This window comes from Mauremys reevesii, linkage group 21, assembly GCF_016161935.1.
Source record: "Mauremys reevesii isolate NIE-2019 linkage group 21, ASM1616193v1, whole genome shotgun sequence".
Lineage (NCBI taxonomy): Eukaryota > Metazoa > Chordata > Testudines > Geoemydidae > Mauremys > Mauremys reevesii.
This window is the reverse complement of record NC_052643.1, coordinates 24,652,976-24,671,965: the sequence shown is the minus strand read 5'-3', so window position 1 is coordinate 24,671,965 and position 18,990 is coordinate 24,652,976. Positions and strand designations below refer to the sequence as shown.

Below are 18,990 nucleotides of genomic sequence, written 5' to 3'. Positions count from 1 at the left end.
GGGGGGGTCGCTGCGGAGAGGCCCGCGTGGTGCGAGAAGCTGCAGGCATTTGCTCGGCGGGAGGCACTCCGCATGCGCAGTAACATCTGCTGAAGCTGCTGCCTCTTGGCATAAGGTTCCGCAGTCTGCTTCTTACCCAGATTGCAAAGGGGGGGAGGGGGCAGGGTCTGAGAATTGGGCGGGAATAGCCCCGGGGGGGCTGTCAAGCAGCTGGAGGCAGGGTTAGGATAGGGCTGAAGGGCAAAATCAGGGATGGGGGCGGAGGCAGGGTTAAGCCGGGGGGTGGAGGAGGCGCTGCTGGAGGGTGGCAGAGGGGGAAAGCAGTTACCCCGCTGGACTGACATCAGTATTTCCAAAAAAGGGGGGTGGGGGGGGAGAGGGGCTTTTTATTTTCCCTCCCACAGACAGCAGCTCTCAGCATGGACTTCCCTGCCTGGGTGCTCAGAGGCCCAGGCACCGCAGAGCCTCGTCTCCGCTGCGCGTCTTTGTCTGATGTCACCGACTGAGGTGCTGCCCGAGACCTCATTCAGTGAAATATTTTACTCAAAACAATCTCTTATCAGTGTCTGTGACTCAGCACCAGCCACAACAGTTTGGCACCTGAAGCAGGAAGCTCAAATGATGCTCCCATGCCCCCTCGCTTGGGCCAAAACTTTGAAAGGTCTCAATTCTGCCTTCTTCCCGTTCTACTCCTCTCATGGTACTGCTCTGCTACCTACCCCAGTAAAGGAGAACCAACAACTTAAAATGCCTTGTTCAAAAATTTTAAGTAACATGTAACTTTCAAATGCCTGAACAGCAAATGTAACTTTTCTTGTCTGCATAGTAAACACTGGCATTTTGATCTGTTTGAATAATCAAAGTGGTGCTTTCCCTGCCTTCTTGGTTGCAAAGATTTGAACCGCTTCCTGAAGGTCCACAGTCTGGGCCAGCTCAGGCTCTATCGAGATAGTTGCAAGGCCGACCAGCCTCTCCTGTGTCATTGTGGAGCGTAGATGTGTTTTTATTAACTTCAGCTTGGAGAAGCAGTGCTCTCCACTGGCAACTGTTACAGGAAGTGTTAGAAGTATGTGCAGAGCAACAAAAGCATTTGGAAAGAGGTGGTCATCTTATTCATGCACATATATTCCAGAACAGCCTTTGGAGTTGATTCTGCTGAAATGTATCTTGAAAGGGCTTTCAGTTCATCACCTAGGTCACTCGCATCAATATCATGCATGTCAACACTGTCTCTAGTGCCCTGCATTGCTGGTGTAGGTCTTCTTCAGGTATAGTGAGGAGTTTTGGAATATTGTACAACATCCCAAATATACTGCTGTGTTCCTTGAGCTGCATGAAACGTTCTTCAACTGACTGTATTGCACAATCTAGCACCTGGTTAGAGAATTCAACTTTTAATTGTTGTTTGGGGTCTCTTATGGGATTATCCCATGCCTCATCATCAAAACGTCTTCTTCTTCTTCGGTGACTCTTGTATTCTTGAATGGGTGGGAAAATAGCTTCAGTGTGAAGTTCTTCTGCCAACTTCTGTGCACTCTTCAGGACATTTTGAAATCCCTCATCTGAACTGTAAAACTGTAGGTATGACTGTTCCATTGCTCCAGATATATCAAGGTCAACACCTTGGAGTCTCTTGCTTACAACATTTATTTCAAACAGGATGTCATGCCACAACACTAAGCCACACAGAAATTTGAAGTTATGTATGTTTCTGGTGATTCCATTTCTCTCTGCCACTGTTCTCCCACGAACCGTTCCTGTCATAGCATTATCCTCCATAATGGCAACTATGGCATCATCTGTCTTCCCAATTTGGTGTTTGATAGGCTTTATCGCCTCCACTGGACTTTCCTATCATGTGGCACTCAGTGGTTTCAGTGTCAGAGAGGATGTTCCTAGATGTTGCTTCAAAATTTTCCATCAATGAGTTGATGCAGAGAAAAATACATAGATGCTTTGAATTACATTAAAAAATTCAGCAGCCTCCGTAGACGCTGATGTTGCATCACTGACCACCAAGTTCAATGAATGAGAACCGCATGGAACAAAAAAAGCTCGAGGGTTTAACTCTCGGATCCGTGTCTGCACTCCTCTGTTCTTTCCTCTCATGTTGGCACCATTATCGTAGCCCTGACCTCTCATGTCAGCTATTGCAATTCCCATATCTTCCAGCTTTTTAAGAAGCACATTTGTCATACCAGCTCCTGTAGTATCAATGTCAATAAATTATAGAAAATTCTCTTGGACAGTCACCATTGCAGGGACATTTTCACTAGGTTCTGTTGTTGTTACAAAACACACCATTAAAGTCATTTGTTCTGTATGACTGATGTCAGGTGTGCAATCCAGAATAACAGAGTAATATCTTGATGACTTCTGATCTGCCACAATCTTCTGTTTGACTTCTGTTGCCAGTAACTGTATGATCTCATTTTGAATTGTTTTTCCAAGGTAGTGGTGTGTGTATATTTCTTGGGTGGTGACTCTTCTTAGATACTCCTGGAGTACAGCATCAACTCAGCCATCAGCTCCACAATTTTAAGGAAGTTTCCATTGTTTGTCACATACAGCTGATCTGAAGTGCCACGCAGTGCTAGGTTTTGGGTAGCAAGCATTCTCACAATGGCAATGAACCTTTTCAGAACATTTTGCCAGTAAAGAGACTGTGATGCAATCTTCTCTTGATGCTGATTATCTATGGTGGCCTTTAACCTTAGTCTCATCTCAAGCTCTTTCCACCTATGGAATGCTCTCTGGTGATTTGCTGCCTTCTCACGGCATGCCAGATTTTTCCAGTCCTTTGTTCCTGTAGAACCTAATGTGGCTGGAACATTAGACTGGAAGAGTTTGCAACAAAGACAGTATGCAGCATTCTGGGTTTTTGAGTACATAAGCCATGGCCTCTCCACTTTGTCACCATTGGGTATTTCATGCCAGTAATGTGTTGGATGGAAACTTCTATTTTCATTGTCTTTGGGGAAGAGACGGTTACTCACCGTAGTAACTGTTGTTCTTCGAGATGTGTTGCTCCTATCCATTCCATGTAGGTGTGCGCGCCGTGCGTGCACGGCTCTTCGGAACATTTTTACCCTAGCAACTCCGGCGGGCCGGCTGGGCGCCCCCTGGAGTGGCGCCGCTATGGCGCTAGTTATATACCCCAGCCGGCCCGTCCGCTCCTCAGTTCCTTCTTGCCGGCTACTCCGACAGTGGGGAAGGAGGGCGGGTCTGGAATGGATAGGAGCAACACATCTCGAAGAACAACAGTTACTACGGTGAGTAACCGTCTCTTCTTCTTCGAGTGATTGCTCCTATGCATTCCATGTAGGTGATTCCCAAGCCTTACCTAGGCGGAGGGGTCGGAGTGAGACGTGGCAGAGTGTAAGACTGCGAAGCCGAAGGCTGCATCGTCTCTAGTTTGCTGCACCAACGCATAGTGGGAAGCGAAGGTGTGTACAGAAGACCGGGTGGCCGCTCTACAGATGTCCTGGATGGGGACATGGGCGAGGAAGGCGGCCGACGAGGCTTGCGCTCTCGTCGAGTGAGCGGTGAGGCGGCATGGTGGCACGCGAGCTAGCTCATAGCATGTCCGGATACATTCCGTCACCCAGGAGGAAATCCTTTGCGAGGAGACCGGCTCGCCTTTCATGCGATCGGCAACCGCTACAAATAGCTGGGGCGAATGCCGGAAGGGCTTCGTCCGCTCGATATAAAAGGCGAGGGCCCTGCGGACGTCCAGGGTGTGAAGCTGTTGTTCACGAGGTGAGGCGTGCGGCTTCGGGAAGAAGACCGGGAGGAAGATCTCCTGGTTGAGGTGGAAGGCCGACACCACCTTAGGGAGGAAGGCCGGGTGTGGACGAAGCTGCACCTTGTCTCCATGGAAGACGGTGTATGGAGGACTAACCGTTAGGGCACGGAGCTCCGAAACTCATCTTGCTGATGTAATTGCAACGAGGAAGGCTGTCTTCCAGGAGAGATAGAGTAGAGAGCACGTGGCCAGGGGCTTGAAGGGCGGTCCCATAAGCTTGGTGAGAACGAGATTTAAATCCCAGGTCGGGGTAGGACGCCGCACCGGCGGGTACAAGCGGTCCAGGCCTTTGAGGAAGCGGGAAACCATGTGGTTGGAGAAGATAGATTGACCTCCCATGGATGGGCGAAAAGCGGACACGGCCGTGAGATGTACTTTCAAAGAGGAGACCACGAGCCCTTGCTCCTTAAGGGACCAGAGGTAGTCCAGGATTGTAGGGATAGGGACTAGGAAGGGATTAAGGCCGCGCTGGTCGCACCAGAGCGCGAAACGCTTCCACTTGGCGAGGTAGGTGGAGTGAGTGGAAGGCTTCCTGCTTTCAAGTAGGACCTGCTGCACTGCCGTCGAACAGTCCCTCTCTGCGTGGGTCAACCACTCAGGTACCAAGCTGTAAGATGGAGGGACTGTAGGTTCGGGTGGCAGAGCCTGCTGAAGTCCTGTGTGATGAGGTCCGGCCATAACGGAAGGGGAATGGGATCCCGAACGGAGAGCTCGAGCAGCAGGGTGTACCAGTGCTGCCTCGGCCAGGCCGGAGCGACGAGTATTACATGGGCCCTGTCCCTCCGAAACTTGAGTAGCACTCGGTGTATGAGCGGGAACGGAGGGAAGGCGTAGAGGAGGCGACCTGTCCAGGAGCAGAGGAATGCGTCCGACAGGGAGCCTGGGGAGCGACCCTGATACGAACAGAACTGGAGGCACTTCCTGTTCTCCTTCGAGGCAAACAGGTCTATCTGGGGAAAGCCCCACCTTCGGAAAATCATGTGCACCACATCTGGACGAAGGGACCAGTCGTGGGAGAGGAACGACCTGCTGAGATGGTCGGCCAGCGTGTTCTGTACTCCTGGAAGAAAGGACGCTTCCAGATGAATAGAGTGGGTCACACAGAAGTCCCACAGGAGCATCGCCTCCGTGCAAATCAGGGAGGAGCGGGCTCCGCCCTGCTTGTTCACATAGTACATCGCTGTCATGTTGTCCATGAAAACAGCCACACAGCGCCCTTGGAGATGGGTGCGGAAGGTGTGACACGCGAAGTGGATCGCTCGCAGCTCCCGGATGTTGATGTGGAGGGAGAGCTCTCGGGGCGACCAGAGACCCTGGGTGTGGAGGTCGCCCAGGTGAGCCCCCCATCCCAACGCCGAGGCATCCGTGGTCAGGGTGACGGATGGACGAGGAGGGCGGAACAGGACTCCTGCACACATGACCGCTGGGTCCAGCCACCAGCTGAGCGAATCAAGGGTTGGCCTCGTGACCGTGACCACCATGTCTATGGGGTCGCGATGCGGGCGGTACACCAACGCTAGCCAAGATTGAAACGGGCGAAGGCGGAGCCTGGCGTGCGTGGTCACGAATGTGCAGGACGCCATGTGGCCCAGGAGGCGTAGGCAGGACTGAACCGTTGTCATGGGAAAGGTCCGTAGGTCCCGGATGATGGAGACCATTGTCTGGTGCCGAGAGCGAGGGAGGCAGGCCCTGGCCAGACTGAAGTCGAGGACCGCTCCGATGAACTCCACCCGTTGTGATGGAGTGAGAGTGGACTTCTCGGCATTAATGAGAAGGCCGAGGAACCGAAATAGGGATAGTATCTCTGTCATCTGGTCCATTACCAGTTGCCGGGACGTCCCACGAATCAGCCAGTCGTCGAGATACGGGTAGACGTGCATGCGACGACGGCGGAGGGCTGCGGCCACCACTGCCATGCACTTGGTAAAGACCCTCGGCGTGGTGGACAGGCCGAATGGCAGCACTGCAAACTGGTAGTGTGCGCTGCCGACCACGAAGCGCAGGTAGTGTCGATGGGGAGGATAAATTGCGACATGGAAGTACGTGTCCTTCATATCGAGGGCGGCAAACCAGTCTCCCGGATCCAGGGAGTGAATGATGGTCCCGAGGGTGACCATGCGAAACTTGAGCTTGAGCAGGTACCTGTTGAGCTCCCGGAGGTCCAGTATAGGACGTAGACATCCTTTCGCCTTGGGGATGAGAAAATATCGGGAATAGAATCCCCTGCCCCGCATGTCGTGCGGCACCTCCTCTATGGCACCCAAGCTCAGCAGAGTCTCGACCTCTTGTAGGAGGAATTGCTCGTGAGAGGTGTCCCTGAAGAGGGACGGGGAAGGTGGGTGGGAAGGAGGGGGCGAAACAAACTGAAGGCGGTAACCATACTGGATAGTACGAAGTACCCAGTTGTCCGATGTTATTTGGGACCACGCCGGAAGAAAGTGGGAAAGGTGGTTGTAAAATAATGGGGTAGGATCCGGGAAAGAGACTGATGGGCCGTCCTCGGGCATCCCATCAAAAGGCCTGTTTGGGCCCCTGAGGGACCTTGGAAGGGGCCTGGGTCTGGTTGTGCCTGTTGCCCGATGGTTGCGGTGGTTGAGATTAGCACGCCAACTATTATAGGGCCGTGACCTGGCTTGGGTAAAGGGTCGGTAAGGCTGCTGCCGGAAAGACCTCCGTTGGGTAGCCGGTGTATGCATCCCCAAGGTGCGGATGGCAATGCAACCATCCTTAAGGGTCTGGATCCTGGAGTCCGTTTTTTCCGAGAACAGACCCTGAGTGTCAAACGGGAGGTCTTGTAGGGTGTATTGCACCTCCGGCGGCAAGGTGGAGGACTGCAGCCAGGATATACGCCTCCTGGTCACCCCCGAGGCCAGGGTTCTGGCTCCTGAGTCCGCCGAGTCCAGAGCGGCCTGGATGGAGGACCGAGACGCTTTCCTGCCTTCTTCCAGGAGGGCCGAAAACTCCTGGCATGAGGCTGTTGGGACCAGCTCCGAGAATTTCGCCAGGGACACCAAAATGTCGAAGGTGTAGCGAGCGAGAAGGGCCATCTGGTTGGCAATCCGGAGCTGGAGGCCACCCGCCGAATAGACCTTCCGGCCCAACAGATCCATGCGGCGTGCGTCTTTGGATTTTGGCGCCGGGGCGGGCTGCCCGTGCCTCTCCCGGTCATTTACGGACTGCACCACGAGGGAGTCCGGCGTCGGGTGTGTATAGAGGTACTCGTATCCGGTGGGCGGGACCGAGTACTTGCGCTCCACGCCACGCGCGGTGGGAGGGACGGACGCCGGTGACTGCCAGATGGTGGTGGCATTCCTCTGTATGGTGCGGATGAAGGGCAGGGCCACCCGCAGCGGGGCCTCAGCTCCAATGACATTGGTCACTGGGTCCTCATCCTCTGGGACCTCCGCCACGGGGAGGTCGATAGCCTTTGCCACCCGGCGTAGAAGGTCTTGGTGGGCCCGCAAGTCAATGGGAGGGGGGTCTGCTGTAGAAGCCCCCGCCACCGCCTCATCCGGCAAGGGTGATGAGGACAGACCTTGGACCACCGGTTCTGGAGCTGGCTCTTCCAGGTGGTGGGACGCCGCCTCGGACCCTGGATGCTCTGTGGGGCCAGGTGGCGACGGGGCCTCCGCCGGTGGTGATGGGGGAGGCCTGCTCACCGTGGCTTCGGGTACTCTACGCTCCGAGACCGCGAGTCGCGGAGGGAAAGGGAGTCCTTGAGCCTCGTGGTGGGCCCAAGGGACCCAAAAGCCCCACTGTTGTGGTCCGTGGACCTGTCCTTGGGGTTCAGCCCGGATATGTCCACTCCTGCTCACGTGCGAAGCAACCGAGGACTGGCGAGAAGGCCACGGAGGAGCAGAGACGGGCACGGACTGTGCCGTCGACACAGGCAGTCTGTCCCCGGACGGTGCCGAGGATCGGTGCCGGTCGTCGCGGTGCCGGGATGGAGAGCGGGACCATCGACGGCTGCGGAGCCGGGAGCTCGACCGGTGCCGGGAGCTCGACCGTGACCTCGAACGACGGCGTCGGGAGCGGCTTCGGGAGTCGCGGTGCCGTGAACGGTACCGGGAGCCGGACCTCCCTCGGTACCGGCAATCGGGACCGGGAGCGTCTCCGGGAGTGCGACCGGTACTGCAATGTTGAGCGGTACCAGGACTGCGACCGGTGTCGAGACGGGGAGCGGCACTGCGACGGTGAGCGGTGCCGAGACCTGGAACGGCGGAGCGATGACCGTCTGCAGGACCAGGAGCGGGACCGGGACCGTCGTTTATCTCGTCTGTCAGGGGGAGGCGGCTGCATCATCGCCGGCTTGCCCGCTGACTGCACGGCCCGCACCGGCGGTGCCGGGGGCCGGAGGCTCGGTGCCTCTGTGAGCTCGATGAGCTCTCTCGCCGTTGAGAACGTCTCGGGCGTGGACGGCAGGTGTAGCTCAACTGCAGTTGGCACCGGGGAGCAGGGTGGTACCGGACTCAATGGCTCTTGCGGTGCCGGAGTCAACGGTACCGTGCACGGTTTGTGCACCGCCACAGCCGGTATCGGAGGCATCGGTGGTGGCTGGGCAAGCGGTCCCGGAGCATGCGGCTTAGAGGCCGTTTTTGCCATCTTACGTTTCCTCGCTGGGGAGAGGGAACGGTGCCAGGACGCCGGTGCCGGTTGCGGAGCTCGAGGAACCTCGGTACCGGAGCGGCTTGGGGCCGCAGGTGCGCTGCGCGCCGATGACGCCTTCGGTGCCGCCGGGGTCGGCGCGGGAGGCTGGAGCGTTGCCTCCAAAAGGAGCTGCTTCAGGCAACTGTCCCGCTCCTTTCTAGTTCTCGGCTTAAACGCCGAGCAGATGGGACACTTATCTGGACGATGGGTCTCCCCTAGGCAGCGCAGGCAGGAGTCGTGCGGGTCCCCGACCGGCATGTGCCGCTGGCAAGCCGCACAGGGCTTAAACCCCGGTGCCTTGGGCATGAGCCCGCACCGGTTGAGGAAGAAGAGGGGTAAACCCCCCTTATTCCCTTATTCTATACTATATCTAACTAAACTTATTCAACTAGTCTAACAACTAAAGTAACTTAACCGACTATGTACACGCAAATGGAGAAACGCTAGGGCTGTGGAGGAAAGGGAGCACTCCACTGTTCCAACTGGCCGTCACGGGCGGTAAGAAGGAACTGAGGAGCGGACGGGCCGGCTGGGGTATATAACTAGCGCCATAGCAGTGCCACTCCAGGGGGCGCCCAGCCGGCCCACCGGAGTTGCTAGGGTAAAAATGTTCTGAAGAGCCGTGCACGCGCGGCGCGCACACCTACATGGAATGCATAGGAGCAATTACTCGAAGAAGAACATGAAGTTTCTCACTTCTGTGGCCCATGCAGTACAAGGAAGTCCCTCAGGCTACTGCTCAAGTGGGTCCACAGTCCTGGATCATCTAGACTTAGGGAACTAAACTCAGCAGCAGCTGTTTCTTGCGCCTCCACCACACACTTCTCTGATCTACACTTTTCTTCAGGAATGTACATGGTTACATCCATTTGAGATGGAGATATGGATGCTGCAGTAACTGCCAGGTCACCTGCACTCTGACTAACTGGACGATCAGGCATCTCCTCACCACTCACATCCTCACTGGGGCCGGAAGGCTCACCGTGAACATTTGTGTCTATGTATCTCAGGAGAGCTCCTTCCTGCTTAGATAGAAAAGCTTCCTTTGCTTTCTTTTTCTGAATGCTGCCCCAGAGGGGCGTTTTCTTCTTTCACTCATGACTGCTGTTCTGTGCCAGCTAGAGTGGCTCTCAACACTCAGTTGAAGGGGACAAATAAGCAGGCTGGTAGCAGGGCCTGAGTGAGGGAAGATATCAGCGTCTTAAGGGCCTAGCTGACTCCTACTGCTTCAGCTGACTGCCTGTTCTCCTCAAGTGGGTTCAGGGAAGCAGCAGGAAACAGGAAGCTCCCTGAGAAGCTGGTGTGAATCAGTCCAGGCTCCTGGGGGTGCTAGAGAGGTACATAAGAGTCTCCTCCTCCTCTCTCTCCCTGCAGCTCCTGCTGCTTTCTGTTATTTCCTCTCCCCTTTTCTCCTGCCTGCCTGTTATGTCTCCTGTGCCCTCCTTCCTCCAGCACAGCACTCCACCATCGCTGTGCATCTCGAGCAGAGAGAATAAATATGCACCAGCAGCAGACACAATTTTCTACACTCTGGGTCCTAATGGCATCCCCCCACAGTCTGGTACCTGAGGCGGCCGCCTCAGTTCGCCTCATGGTAAGGCCAGCCCTGATCTGAATGCATAAAGTCTCATAGCAGTTCACAAATTTGTGTTTGCTGCTGCTGGGATTCCCTGAATTACTCTTAGCACTTCATCATTTAGCTTTGATATTGTGCAGAGGCATGTCATTGTGCTAGTTAATTTATATTTTAACAACAAATACTCTTTGAAAATATGTATAAGTACGTACTCACTAGTAGTTTTAGCAATGACATCTGTTTTTCTGGTATTGTTTTTTACTGTGATTTCCAATTTGGAATTTTTAATTGAACTTTTTCTCATTATTTTTAGAGCAGAAGTTTATTCTGATGGATCATCTGACTTCCAGTCTGACTGAATTTCTGACCTGGTCTCGGAACTTTGTTTTCATTCAATCCACAAATGGTGATTGCCTTTTGAGACTGTTATTTTGCTTCTAAATCCAGCCCTTAGTGTTTTTCCACATGCCATTGCTTGTGTGTAGAACTTGATTCTCAAATAGTCAATGAAGGCAGTATCCTATCTTATGTGACATCCTTCTCAAAGGCAAAAATCAACTGTAATTTTTGCTAAACATTAGAACTGCTGTAGTGGGTCAGACCAATAGTTCATCTAGCCCAATATCTGGTCTTCTGACAGCGGCCAGTGCCAGGTGCTTCAGAGGGAATAAACAGAACAGGCAATCACTGAGTGATCCATCCCTTCATCCACTCCCAGCCAGGACCGGCTCTAGGCACCAGCAAACCAAGCATGTGCTTGGGGCGGCACAATTCCAGGGGTGGCACGTGCGCTCTCAGAGGGTTTTTTTTTTTTTGCTTCAGCAGTTGCGCTCTCAGAGGTTTTTTTTTTCTTTTTTTTGCTTGGGGCGGCAAAAAACCTAGAGCCAGCCCTGGTCGTTATGGACCCCTTCCGAGTGTGGGCCCAGCGCGACGGCGCCATAGTAAACCTGGTACTGCCGGGATGGGGATGAAACCATTTATTCAAAAACAAAATAAGATCTTTGAAGCCATACTTGATTGAGACCTCCACTCAGCCCATAGAGAACAAACTGGGCTAACATCAATATACCCAGAATACACTTGAGTTTGGTTTACTTGTGTGGGAGCGGGTTCTTTGTTAGTTTTGTCTTTTTTGTTAAAACACTCAGGGCCTGCTTCTGGCCCTGAACACAAGTGCTTAACTAGCACATTTATGAGCCATATTAAGCCCTGATGTACCACTCAGTGGAGTTGCACCTGCAGCTCCCCTCCACCCACCGTTATGTTTCATAAATACAATTTCGAAAGCTGGATTTTTCTACTTTGGTACAATAATGTTTACAAATCTTAAGTTACTGGGGTGGAATGCGGGGAGGAAAACTGCTGGTGCCCATCTTTTGCTGGGAGAAAAGGCCACTGAGAGAGACACTCACACTTTATCACAAAGGCTACCACAATCCAGACTCAAGCCTCTATACCAACCTTCACACCTGGGCTCTCCCACCCCCCCCCTCAACTAACCCCGACCTTCACACAAGGACTCTTCTCAATGTCCCTGCTATCACTCCCCCCACTTTCACCCTAGGGCTGTCACCTTCCTCCCTTCTACTGCACCCCCCTGAACCAACCCCCAACTTCAACCAGAACTATCCCCTCCCTCTGCCCCCTGCACCTTCACACCCCGCTTCTACTATCCCCCTCCCCCACGGACTCAGCGCCAGCTCCCCCGTCGAACCCAGACTCACTCCACAACTGCCCCATCCCCCCAAGCCATGCCCCCCCTCCCCAGAGTGCGAGGACAGTTGCTGGGCATTGCACTGCCCCACCCTCGGGGGGCCACAGACAACCACCTCCTGGTGCAAAGCTGCAGGGTCCAGACGGTGCCAGGAGCCTGTGGCGGGGATCAGAGCACCACGGCCACCCCTGGCTCCCCACCACCAGAGGAGAGCGTGCCAGACTCGGGGTGGGGGGACCAAGCAGGATCAGCACCGGGAACCCTCTCCCTGCGTCATTTCCTTGCTGGGGGGGGTGGGTTTTTTGTTTTTTGGTCTACCGACTTCAACTGGGGCGGCTGACAGCGTGGCACGGGGCATGCTGGGACTAGTAGCGCAGCTGGCAGCGCAGTCCCAAGGCTCCAGAACGCAGCGGCGTGCAAACTATAACTCCCAGCATACCTTGCAACACCCAGTCCCTGCTGCGTCTGCGCGCTGTTTCACCCAGCATGGAAAAGCTGCTGACTTCACATTGCCGGGCTGTGGCCAGGGCTGGATTAACCCTTTGTGGGCCCCCAAGTAGTCACATGGCCCCTTCCAAGTGTGGGCCTGGCGGCACTGTAAACCCAGTTCTGCGTCCTGTGGTCACAGCGGGACCTGGGCCCCGATCCTGCCCTCCAGACAAGCCTGCCTGGCCTGCACGGGGGGGAGACAACACTGGGTAGACACTTTTCCCACCCACTCGGCCGAGCCTGTTTCTGCACTGGAATTTGCTACCTGTAGCAGTTACTCATATGTAAGGGATCGTAGAAGACTGCTGTCAGATGTAATTTGCTACCAGTAACAGGGAATTGTTACCAGTAGCAATTACTGATACCTGCTGTTCTTATTTGCTGACTTGTCCTAATTTGCTAAAACTTGACAGTGGTGTGGGATGGAAACATAAAATGTTTGGCTTCCAAATGACCCTGCCTGGAGTACATATATATCAATTACCTCTTAATAGAGGATTGTAAAAAATAGAGCGAGTTCATTTAAACATCATTTATTTTGCAGCTTCATTTACTGTGCCACCCTGACATGGACATTTCTGCCCAAGTGACCTGTGGGTTGGATTCATTTTAGTGGGACGCAGGACATGTGGAGGATAATTTAAACTCTTTTAATTTTCCTAGGGTTTGCCTTTGATATACTTCTATGTTGGTGCGATCTCTGACCATTACAGTTCATCAACTCAGAAGGCAGGCACAGGCAGCAATGAACTTCTCCTATTGCCTTGACTGAGAAAGGTTTCGGATGAAAGGGAGGGTAGATTCCAGCAAGCTCCTGGGGTAATATCTCATTGGAGATGAAAGGGTTTATTCAGAAAGAGATTTTGAAGTCTGTAGGGTAAAGATGAGCCAGATGGGTTTGTCTCCATGCAGGTATATGTTATCCTCTGGGGGCTGAGTAGAAAGGAGAGAAAAGTATTTTGGATTTCCTATTTCCCTTACTGAGGGCTATATATGCTCACCTGAAGTATCTGCTGGTAGAAGCAGTTCCTATCTATTACAGGGTGTCACTGAGTCCCCAGGCGATGCTCTGGAACTGCTCCTCACCAAGCCAGTCAGGACTTTGGGGAGCCTCGTCTCCCTTGTAGCAGACTGTCTGCAGGGCAAGAAGCTCACGCGGCTTCACCTCCTGGGTCTCTCTTTGGAGCATTCAGCATCCTCTACCCCTCCGTGCGCTTCCCACAGCGAGTCCACCCAGGTGGGGTCCTGGGGAAGCCAGAGGGTCCTGCACCCCCACTTCGCAGTCAGACGTGACTCAGCCAGCCAGTAAAACAGAGGTTTATTTGATGACAGGAACACAGTCTAAAACAGAGCTTGTAGGTCAGGGGCGGCTCTAGGAATCCCGCTGCCCCAAGCAGGGCGGCACGCGCGGGGGGCGCTCTGGTGGTCGCCGGTACCGCGGCTCCGGGGGAACCTCCTGCAGACGTGCCTGTGGAGGTTCCGCTGGTCCCGCGGCTCCAGTGGAGCATCCGCTGGCATGCCTGCGGGAGGTCCACCTGAGCCGCGGGACCAGCGGACCCTCCGCAGTCATGCCTGCGGGAGGTCCGCTGGTCCCGCGGCTCCGGGGGACCTCCTGCAGGCATGACTGCGGAAGGTCCGCCGGAGCCACCTGCCGCCCTGCCGGCAAAATGCCGCCCCAAGCACGCGCTTGGCGCGCTGGGGTCTGGAGCCGGCCCTGATAACGACTACATGAGGGCTCACAAATATGTTTGGTGTAAGGCCCACAAAAGTTTAATCTGGCCCTGGCAGGAGGCAGGATCGGGACCCCGGCCCGTGAATGTATCTAGATCACACAAGGAATTGAGACCAAATGACAAACACCCCTTTTAAAAAAACCTTTTAATGAATTAAATCTGTGAATGTAAAAATTCCAGGGCGATCTGGGATGAGATGCTAGAGCTGGGCAAGTGATTGACACAACAGCTGTCAAATAACAGCTGAGAAAAATCACAAAATTCATTGAACGAGTTACTGGACACATACTGATCTGGCTGGATACGTGGCCCACTGCAGCAGGAAACCCTCAGCCACAGTCCAATCAGAGAGCAGCTCCTTGGAGTCCCTCTTAGACACTATCGCAGCTGAAGCTGGGACTCTGGGGCTGCGTTGGGAAGTTTGTGCGGTCTCCAGGTGAAGCCACATTTAAATAACCAATTTCAGAAGGCTGAGAAGGTGATAAGGAAAACAGGGACTTTGGGGTCTTGGTTCCTTCTTCAGGCTTGACATCTTGGATGGCTCTCAGAATGCCAAGGGAGTTTGGCAGCCCTGTCGCTGAGAAGCTGAAAAAGAATTTCCATCACTAATTCACTCTGCCAACATCTGCCTACGGCAGTCACCTGGCCTCCAGTACTGTAGTGTCTAAGTGCCTCACAATCTTTAACATATTTGTCCTCACACATCCTGTGGGCACGGCAGTATCTCCCAATTACAGCTGGGGGAGAGACTGAGTGACATCACATAGGAAGTTTGTGGCACAGCAGGGACTTGAACCCAAATCCTAGGCTATGGCCCTACTGACCGGACTATCCTTCCTTTCTCTACACCTCCTCTCCTTCCCAACAGGTGCTCTGGCCATGCTTTAAAGGAACAGGGCAATTTGTGTCACAAACATGTGGTTTTTAATTTAAAAATAAAAGTTTTGGAGTGGTCTTTGGAAAACTTAATTTGGGAGAAAAGTCAGTAAAATGTGGTTAAACTTGTGGCCCATGATCCTCCAGGTTAGGTACCAGGATCTTCAGGAGAAGGTCACTGCCCCTCCTGTACCCACAGGGGCATGGCTTGTTATGCAAACTGAGCTGGCAAAGCACTGGCCCTATCTGTTATAACAAGGGTCTGGGGGAAGCCCTCCCCCAATGGGCAGGGTTTCTCTGTGTGTGAGTAGCCCCACCAAACAGGGGGAGAGTGGGGCTTCCCCTTAGCCTGGGAGAAACCCTGCCCATTGTAGGAGGGGCTTCCAAAGACCCAGAGACCATAAGACATGTCTTAGAGACCGGGATGCTGGGGGACAACCCTTTGCAAGGGTTTCTTAGTCCCTCTGTCTCCTAGGGCATGGGCAGAGGGCTTTTTTTTGAAGTTTCATTGCAAACAGTTATGCAAATTACAAAGTTCCTTGAAGAAGAGTTGTTAGAATGGGACTAATGGTTATTATGATCTACTGACAGGACAGAGAGGCTTATAGAATTGTGGGGAAAGGCCTAAAATCTTCTAATGAAGAAGAACCCAACCATGCGGGGAGTTTGCTGAAATCTGTTCTGAAAACTCTATTTTGTGGCTGTCTTTCAGACTGTTTAGGAAATGACGCTTAGCACTACAGGAGAAGGTTCATTCCCATGTATGGTTATGGAGACATTAAGCCCGAGATCATGAAAAAGAACCCTAAGTTTTAGCACCACCTGTGGGACACAAGAGTACCAGTGAAATAACTGTACTGCAACAGAATCCAGTGACATAAATTTGCACCATGGACTCCTGAGCTTGGCAAAGAAAACTATAACAACTGAGGAATGTTATTAATCAGTATTACACTTAGTGATTTAAATGTGAGCTTAGGTGGCACGGACCAGCTGTCTGCTGGTTTCATTCCATTTATTTTACTATTTATTATAGTATCTCTTCAAAAGAATGGTGCATGCATGGGCCAAGGGATACAAATTTTGAAACTCCATTGTGTGCATAGCTGGCAGTGCATCTTTAGTCTTCTATCATTATGTTATTACTTAAACTACCACCCATAAATCATGAGGAGCTGGAAAATATATTTCTGGAATTTTTCCTTCTCTGTACCATGTGCTTTTATATAATCGTTTTCCCCACAGCATGACTAAAACACACCCACAAATAAAAGAAAGGGTGGAACATGTGTTTGGAAAACAAGAATTCACAGCTTCCCTCTCCCAAACACTGACAAGTCTCACTGTTAGTAAGTCGACACACTGCCTGTATGTTTTTACTTATAATACCTTGTGTTTGGACGTGGCAACATCTTACTTAGCAGCTGGCATTCAGAGAAGCCAATGCTCCCGAAGTCCTAGAAAGAACCAGAAAAATAAACACCAGATCCAAGGTAGGAAGGATGCTCTAGGCAATCAATGCTTGCAAGTGCATCATTCACAAACTCGAGAGAAAAAAAAAGGGTTTTAATATAAAATTTATAGAGAGAACACAGAGAATCACAGACGCAGAGAATTCCAAAGAGATGAAACACCTCAAGTGAACATATGTTTTGCGTGTTCGGTGGCATGTGAGGGATGTTATTTATATGATGTGTTTTTTTTCTAATAACAGTTCAATGCAAGGTCATGAGCATAACTCCCAGAGGATGAAAAAAACCATGTGCAAATGATTCAGGAAAAGTTATTTCCATTGAATGGACCTGCTCCAGTAAAGGCAGCCATTTACAGTTGAAAATCTTAACAAATTATATTATATATTCTTCTTTCATAAGCACATGGGGCCTGGGGGAGCAGAGTTACTATTATAAACACAGCTGTTATTGTCCCTTTCCGCCACTGTCCCACACACAGTGTCCAGCACTTTCAAATTTGGTTGCCTAGACTCAGGTCTGCTCCACACTCCAAAGCTATGGTGGCAGAGCTATGTCTGCTAGGAATGTGAAAAACAATCACACCCCGCCTTGACATAGCTATGGTGGCAAAACCTCCAATGGAGGCACTGCTATGCCAACGGCTGTCAACCTGGCTAACCGTCTGGGGAGGTGGTGTAGCTATGTTGGCAGAAGAACTCCTGTGTCAGCCTGTGCTGCAGCTACACTAGGAGGCTATGCTGGTACAGGCTCTGTAGTGTAGACATGGCTTCAGATATATTTAGGCCCTTACGCTGTGATTTTCAAAGGTCTCTAAGAGAGTTAGACACTCAATTCCTATTTAATTTAAACTTTGAAAATCTCAGTCAAATAAATGGCTTGATTCTCAGAGGTCCTGAGTCCATGCAATGGGAAACGGGAGTGCTCAGCACCTTTGCAAATCAGGACACCTCTTCAGGTGCCGAAGTAGGGATTTAGGCTCCCATGTTTGACATTTTGGGGTCATTTGTGTAAAATATCTAAAATTACCCACTTTTAAAAAAGTTTTCCTGGTTCCCAACCTTACATGTCATAAGGTTCCCAACCTTACAGTCATATTTTTAATGACTGAAAAACAAAAAAGAACTAAGGTAAGAAAAAGTGATGCCTTTGTCACGATGACAAGTAGCCTAATAACACAACAGATGAGGGCACTGGCTGCCTCAGCAGACTGGAAATGAGCCACAAAGCCTTGCACATCTAGGCCACTGGCTCCAATTCAGCTAATCAAGAGTGACATTACCAACCAATCCGTGGGGGGGTGTCATTTATGAAATGCCAATGCCTAGGGGACTGGGGCACTAATAATACACCTCCCCTTCTGGCAGTTCCAACTGCGGGTACGACTCACTTTTGAAAGTCTGGTCCTGTACGGACATATATACCAAAAATTTCTGTGGAATCTAGAAGAGGTCCTTCCAGGTTAAAGCTGAGGTACATTGGTAGGGACTAGGGTGAAATTCCTCAGATGTGCCCATTTTACAGAGAAAGGCAGCACATCTCACCTCTAAGCTGTGGGTCTGGATGTTCCTTAGAGTACGTTCTAGAATGCCAACCTGACTGGAAAGCTGCAGGGTGCTTTCCTGGAGTCGCTTGTTTTCTTCATCCAGGAACTGCACTCTGAGAAGGTCACAGAGAAAGGGCACAGTTTATTTTCTGCACATAAATCTTCACCCTAACCATTTTCTGTTTTCAAAGGGGCATTTCCTCTCAACCTCTCTGCTGAGAAACTCAAACGCTTCAAACATATTGCCCCTGCAATTCTACACCAAGTCATGTTCCATGCAGCGTCAGAGCCAGGGCCATTTCAAAGCAGCTATTCCCGTGAAGTGGCCTGCGTACATCCTTTAGGCATGAGGAGCAGCTGCCTGACTCATCACTGCACTACCCTAGTTTTACTCCATGTACAGAAGGAGGATTTCATTGGCGTGATGCTGGCACAGAATTGGAGAACACAGTTTGGCGGAAAGGGCTAACTTTGAACTCTGGCCCAGGAGCACTCTCTGTAACAGCATTAATGGCTACCTGTTCTGGATTGTGGAAATGATCCATTTGTTGTTCTGTCCAACTTCTTCCTGTTCATTAAGCTGCTGTAAGAGTTCTCTTTTCTCTTGGAGCAAATTCTCATTTTCCGTGGTGATCTGTCTGATCAATGCATGTTCCTGTGGTTAAGAAAACAGGATGAAACAATAAGCTTTGATATAGCATGTTTCATCCACAGATCTAGACTGTTCTCAGTGGTACCTGATGACAGAACAAGGAGTAATGGTCTCAAATTGCAGTGGGGTTGGTTTACGTTGGATATTAGGAAAAACTTTTTCACTCAGAGAGTGGTGAAGTACTGGAATGGGTTACCTAGGGAGGTGGTAGAATCTCCTTCCTTAGAGGTTTTTAAGGTCAGGCTTGACAAAGCCCTGGCTGGGATGATTTAGTTGGGAATTGGTCCTGCTTTGAGCAGGGGGTTGGACTAGATGACCTCCTGAGGTCCCTTCCAACTCTGATATTCTATGATTCTATGATCTCAAAGTGCTGTTTAAAGGAGGTCACGATCCGGGGTCTGATTATAAAATACGTATTGTCTTTGATGTTATGTGGCCTGGAAAGGGTCTTGTAGTCACACCCTTCCAATGGCATTTCAG

The 18,990-nt window shown here is 51.7% G+C and overlaps 1 protein-coding gene and 1 long non-coding RNA gene across 12 annotated transcripts in view; one reads left to right on the top strand and one right to left on the bottom strand.

The window, feature by feature from the left end:
• On the top strand, positions 1 to 18,462 carry LOC120387784. 2 transcript variants are annotated; one of them, XR_005590335.1, is made up of 3 exons: positions 1 to 115; positions 10,342 to 10,434; positions 18,050 to 18,462. It is a non-coding gene; the product is annotated as an uncharacterized LOC120387784 (long non-coding RNA). The 2 variants fall into 2 exon arrangements; XR_005590336.1 differs by lacking the exon at positions 18,050 to 18,462 and adding an exon at positions 15,553 to 15,765.
• CCDC30 (coiled-coil domain containing 30) overlaps positions 13,975 to 18,990 on the bottom strand; it is a 140,407-nt gene continuing 135,391 nt past the window's right edge. For 5 of the 10 annotated variants that reach the window (XM_039508921.1, XM_039508924.1, XM_039508923.1 and 2 more), the window contains 4 exons: positions 18,377 to 18,513; positions 17,857 to 17,971; positions 16,230 to 16,297; positions 13,980 to 14,549 (listed from right to left, as the gene is read on the bottom strand). In XM_039508921.1, coding sequence (XP_039364855.1) covers positions 14,336 to 14,549; positions 16,230 to 16,297; positions 17,857 to 17,971; positions 18,377 to 18,513 — 534 coding nt within the window. In that variant the 3' untranslated portion in view covers positions 13,980 to 14,335. Of the gene's footprint in view, positions 14,550 to 16,229; positions 16,298 to 17,856; positions 17,972 to 18,376; positions 18,514 to 18,990 lie in introns of all 10 variants that reach the window. The other 5 variants (XM_039508928.1, XM_039508927.1, XM_039508930.1 and 2 more) reach the window with 3 other exon arrangements.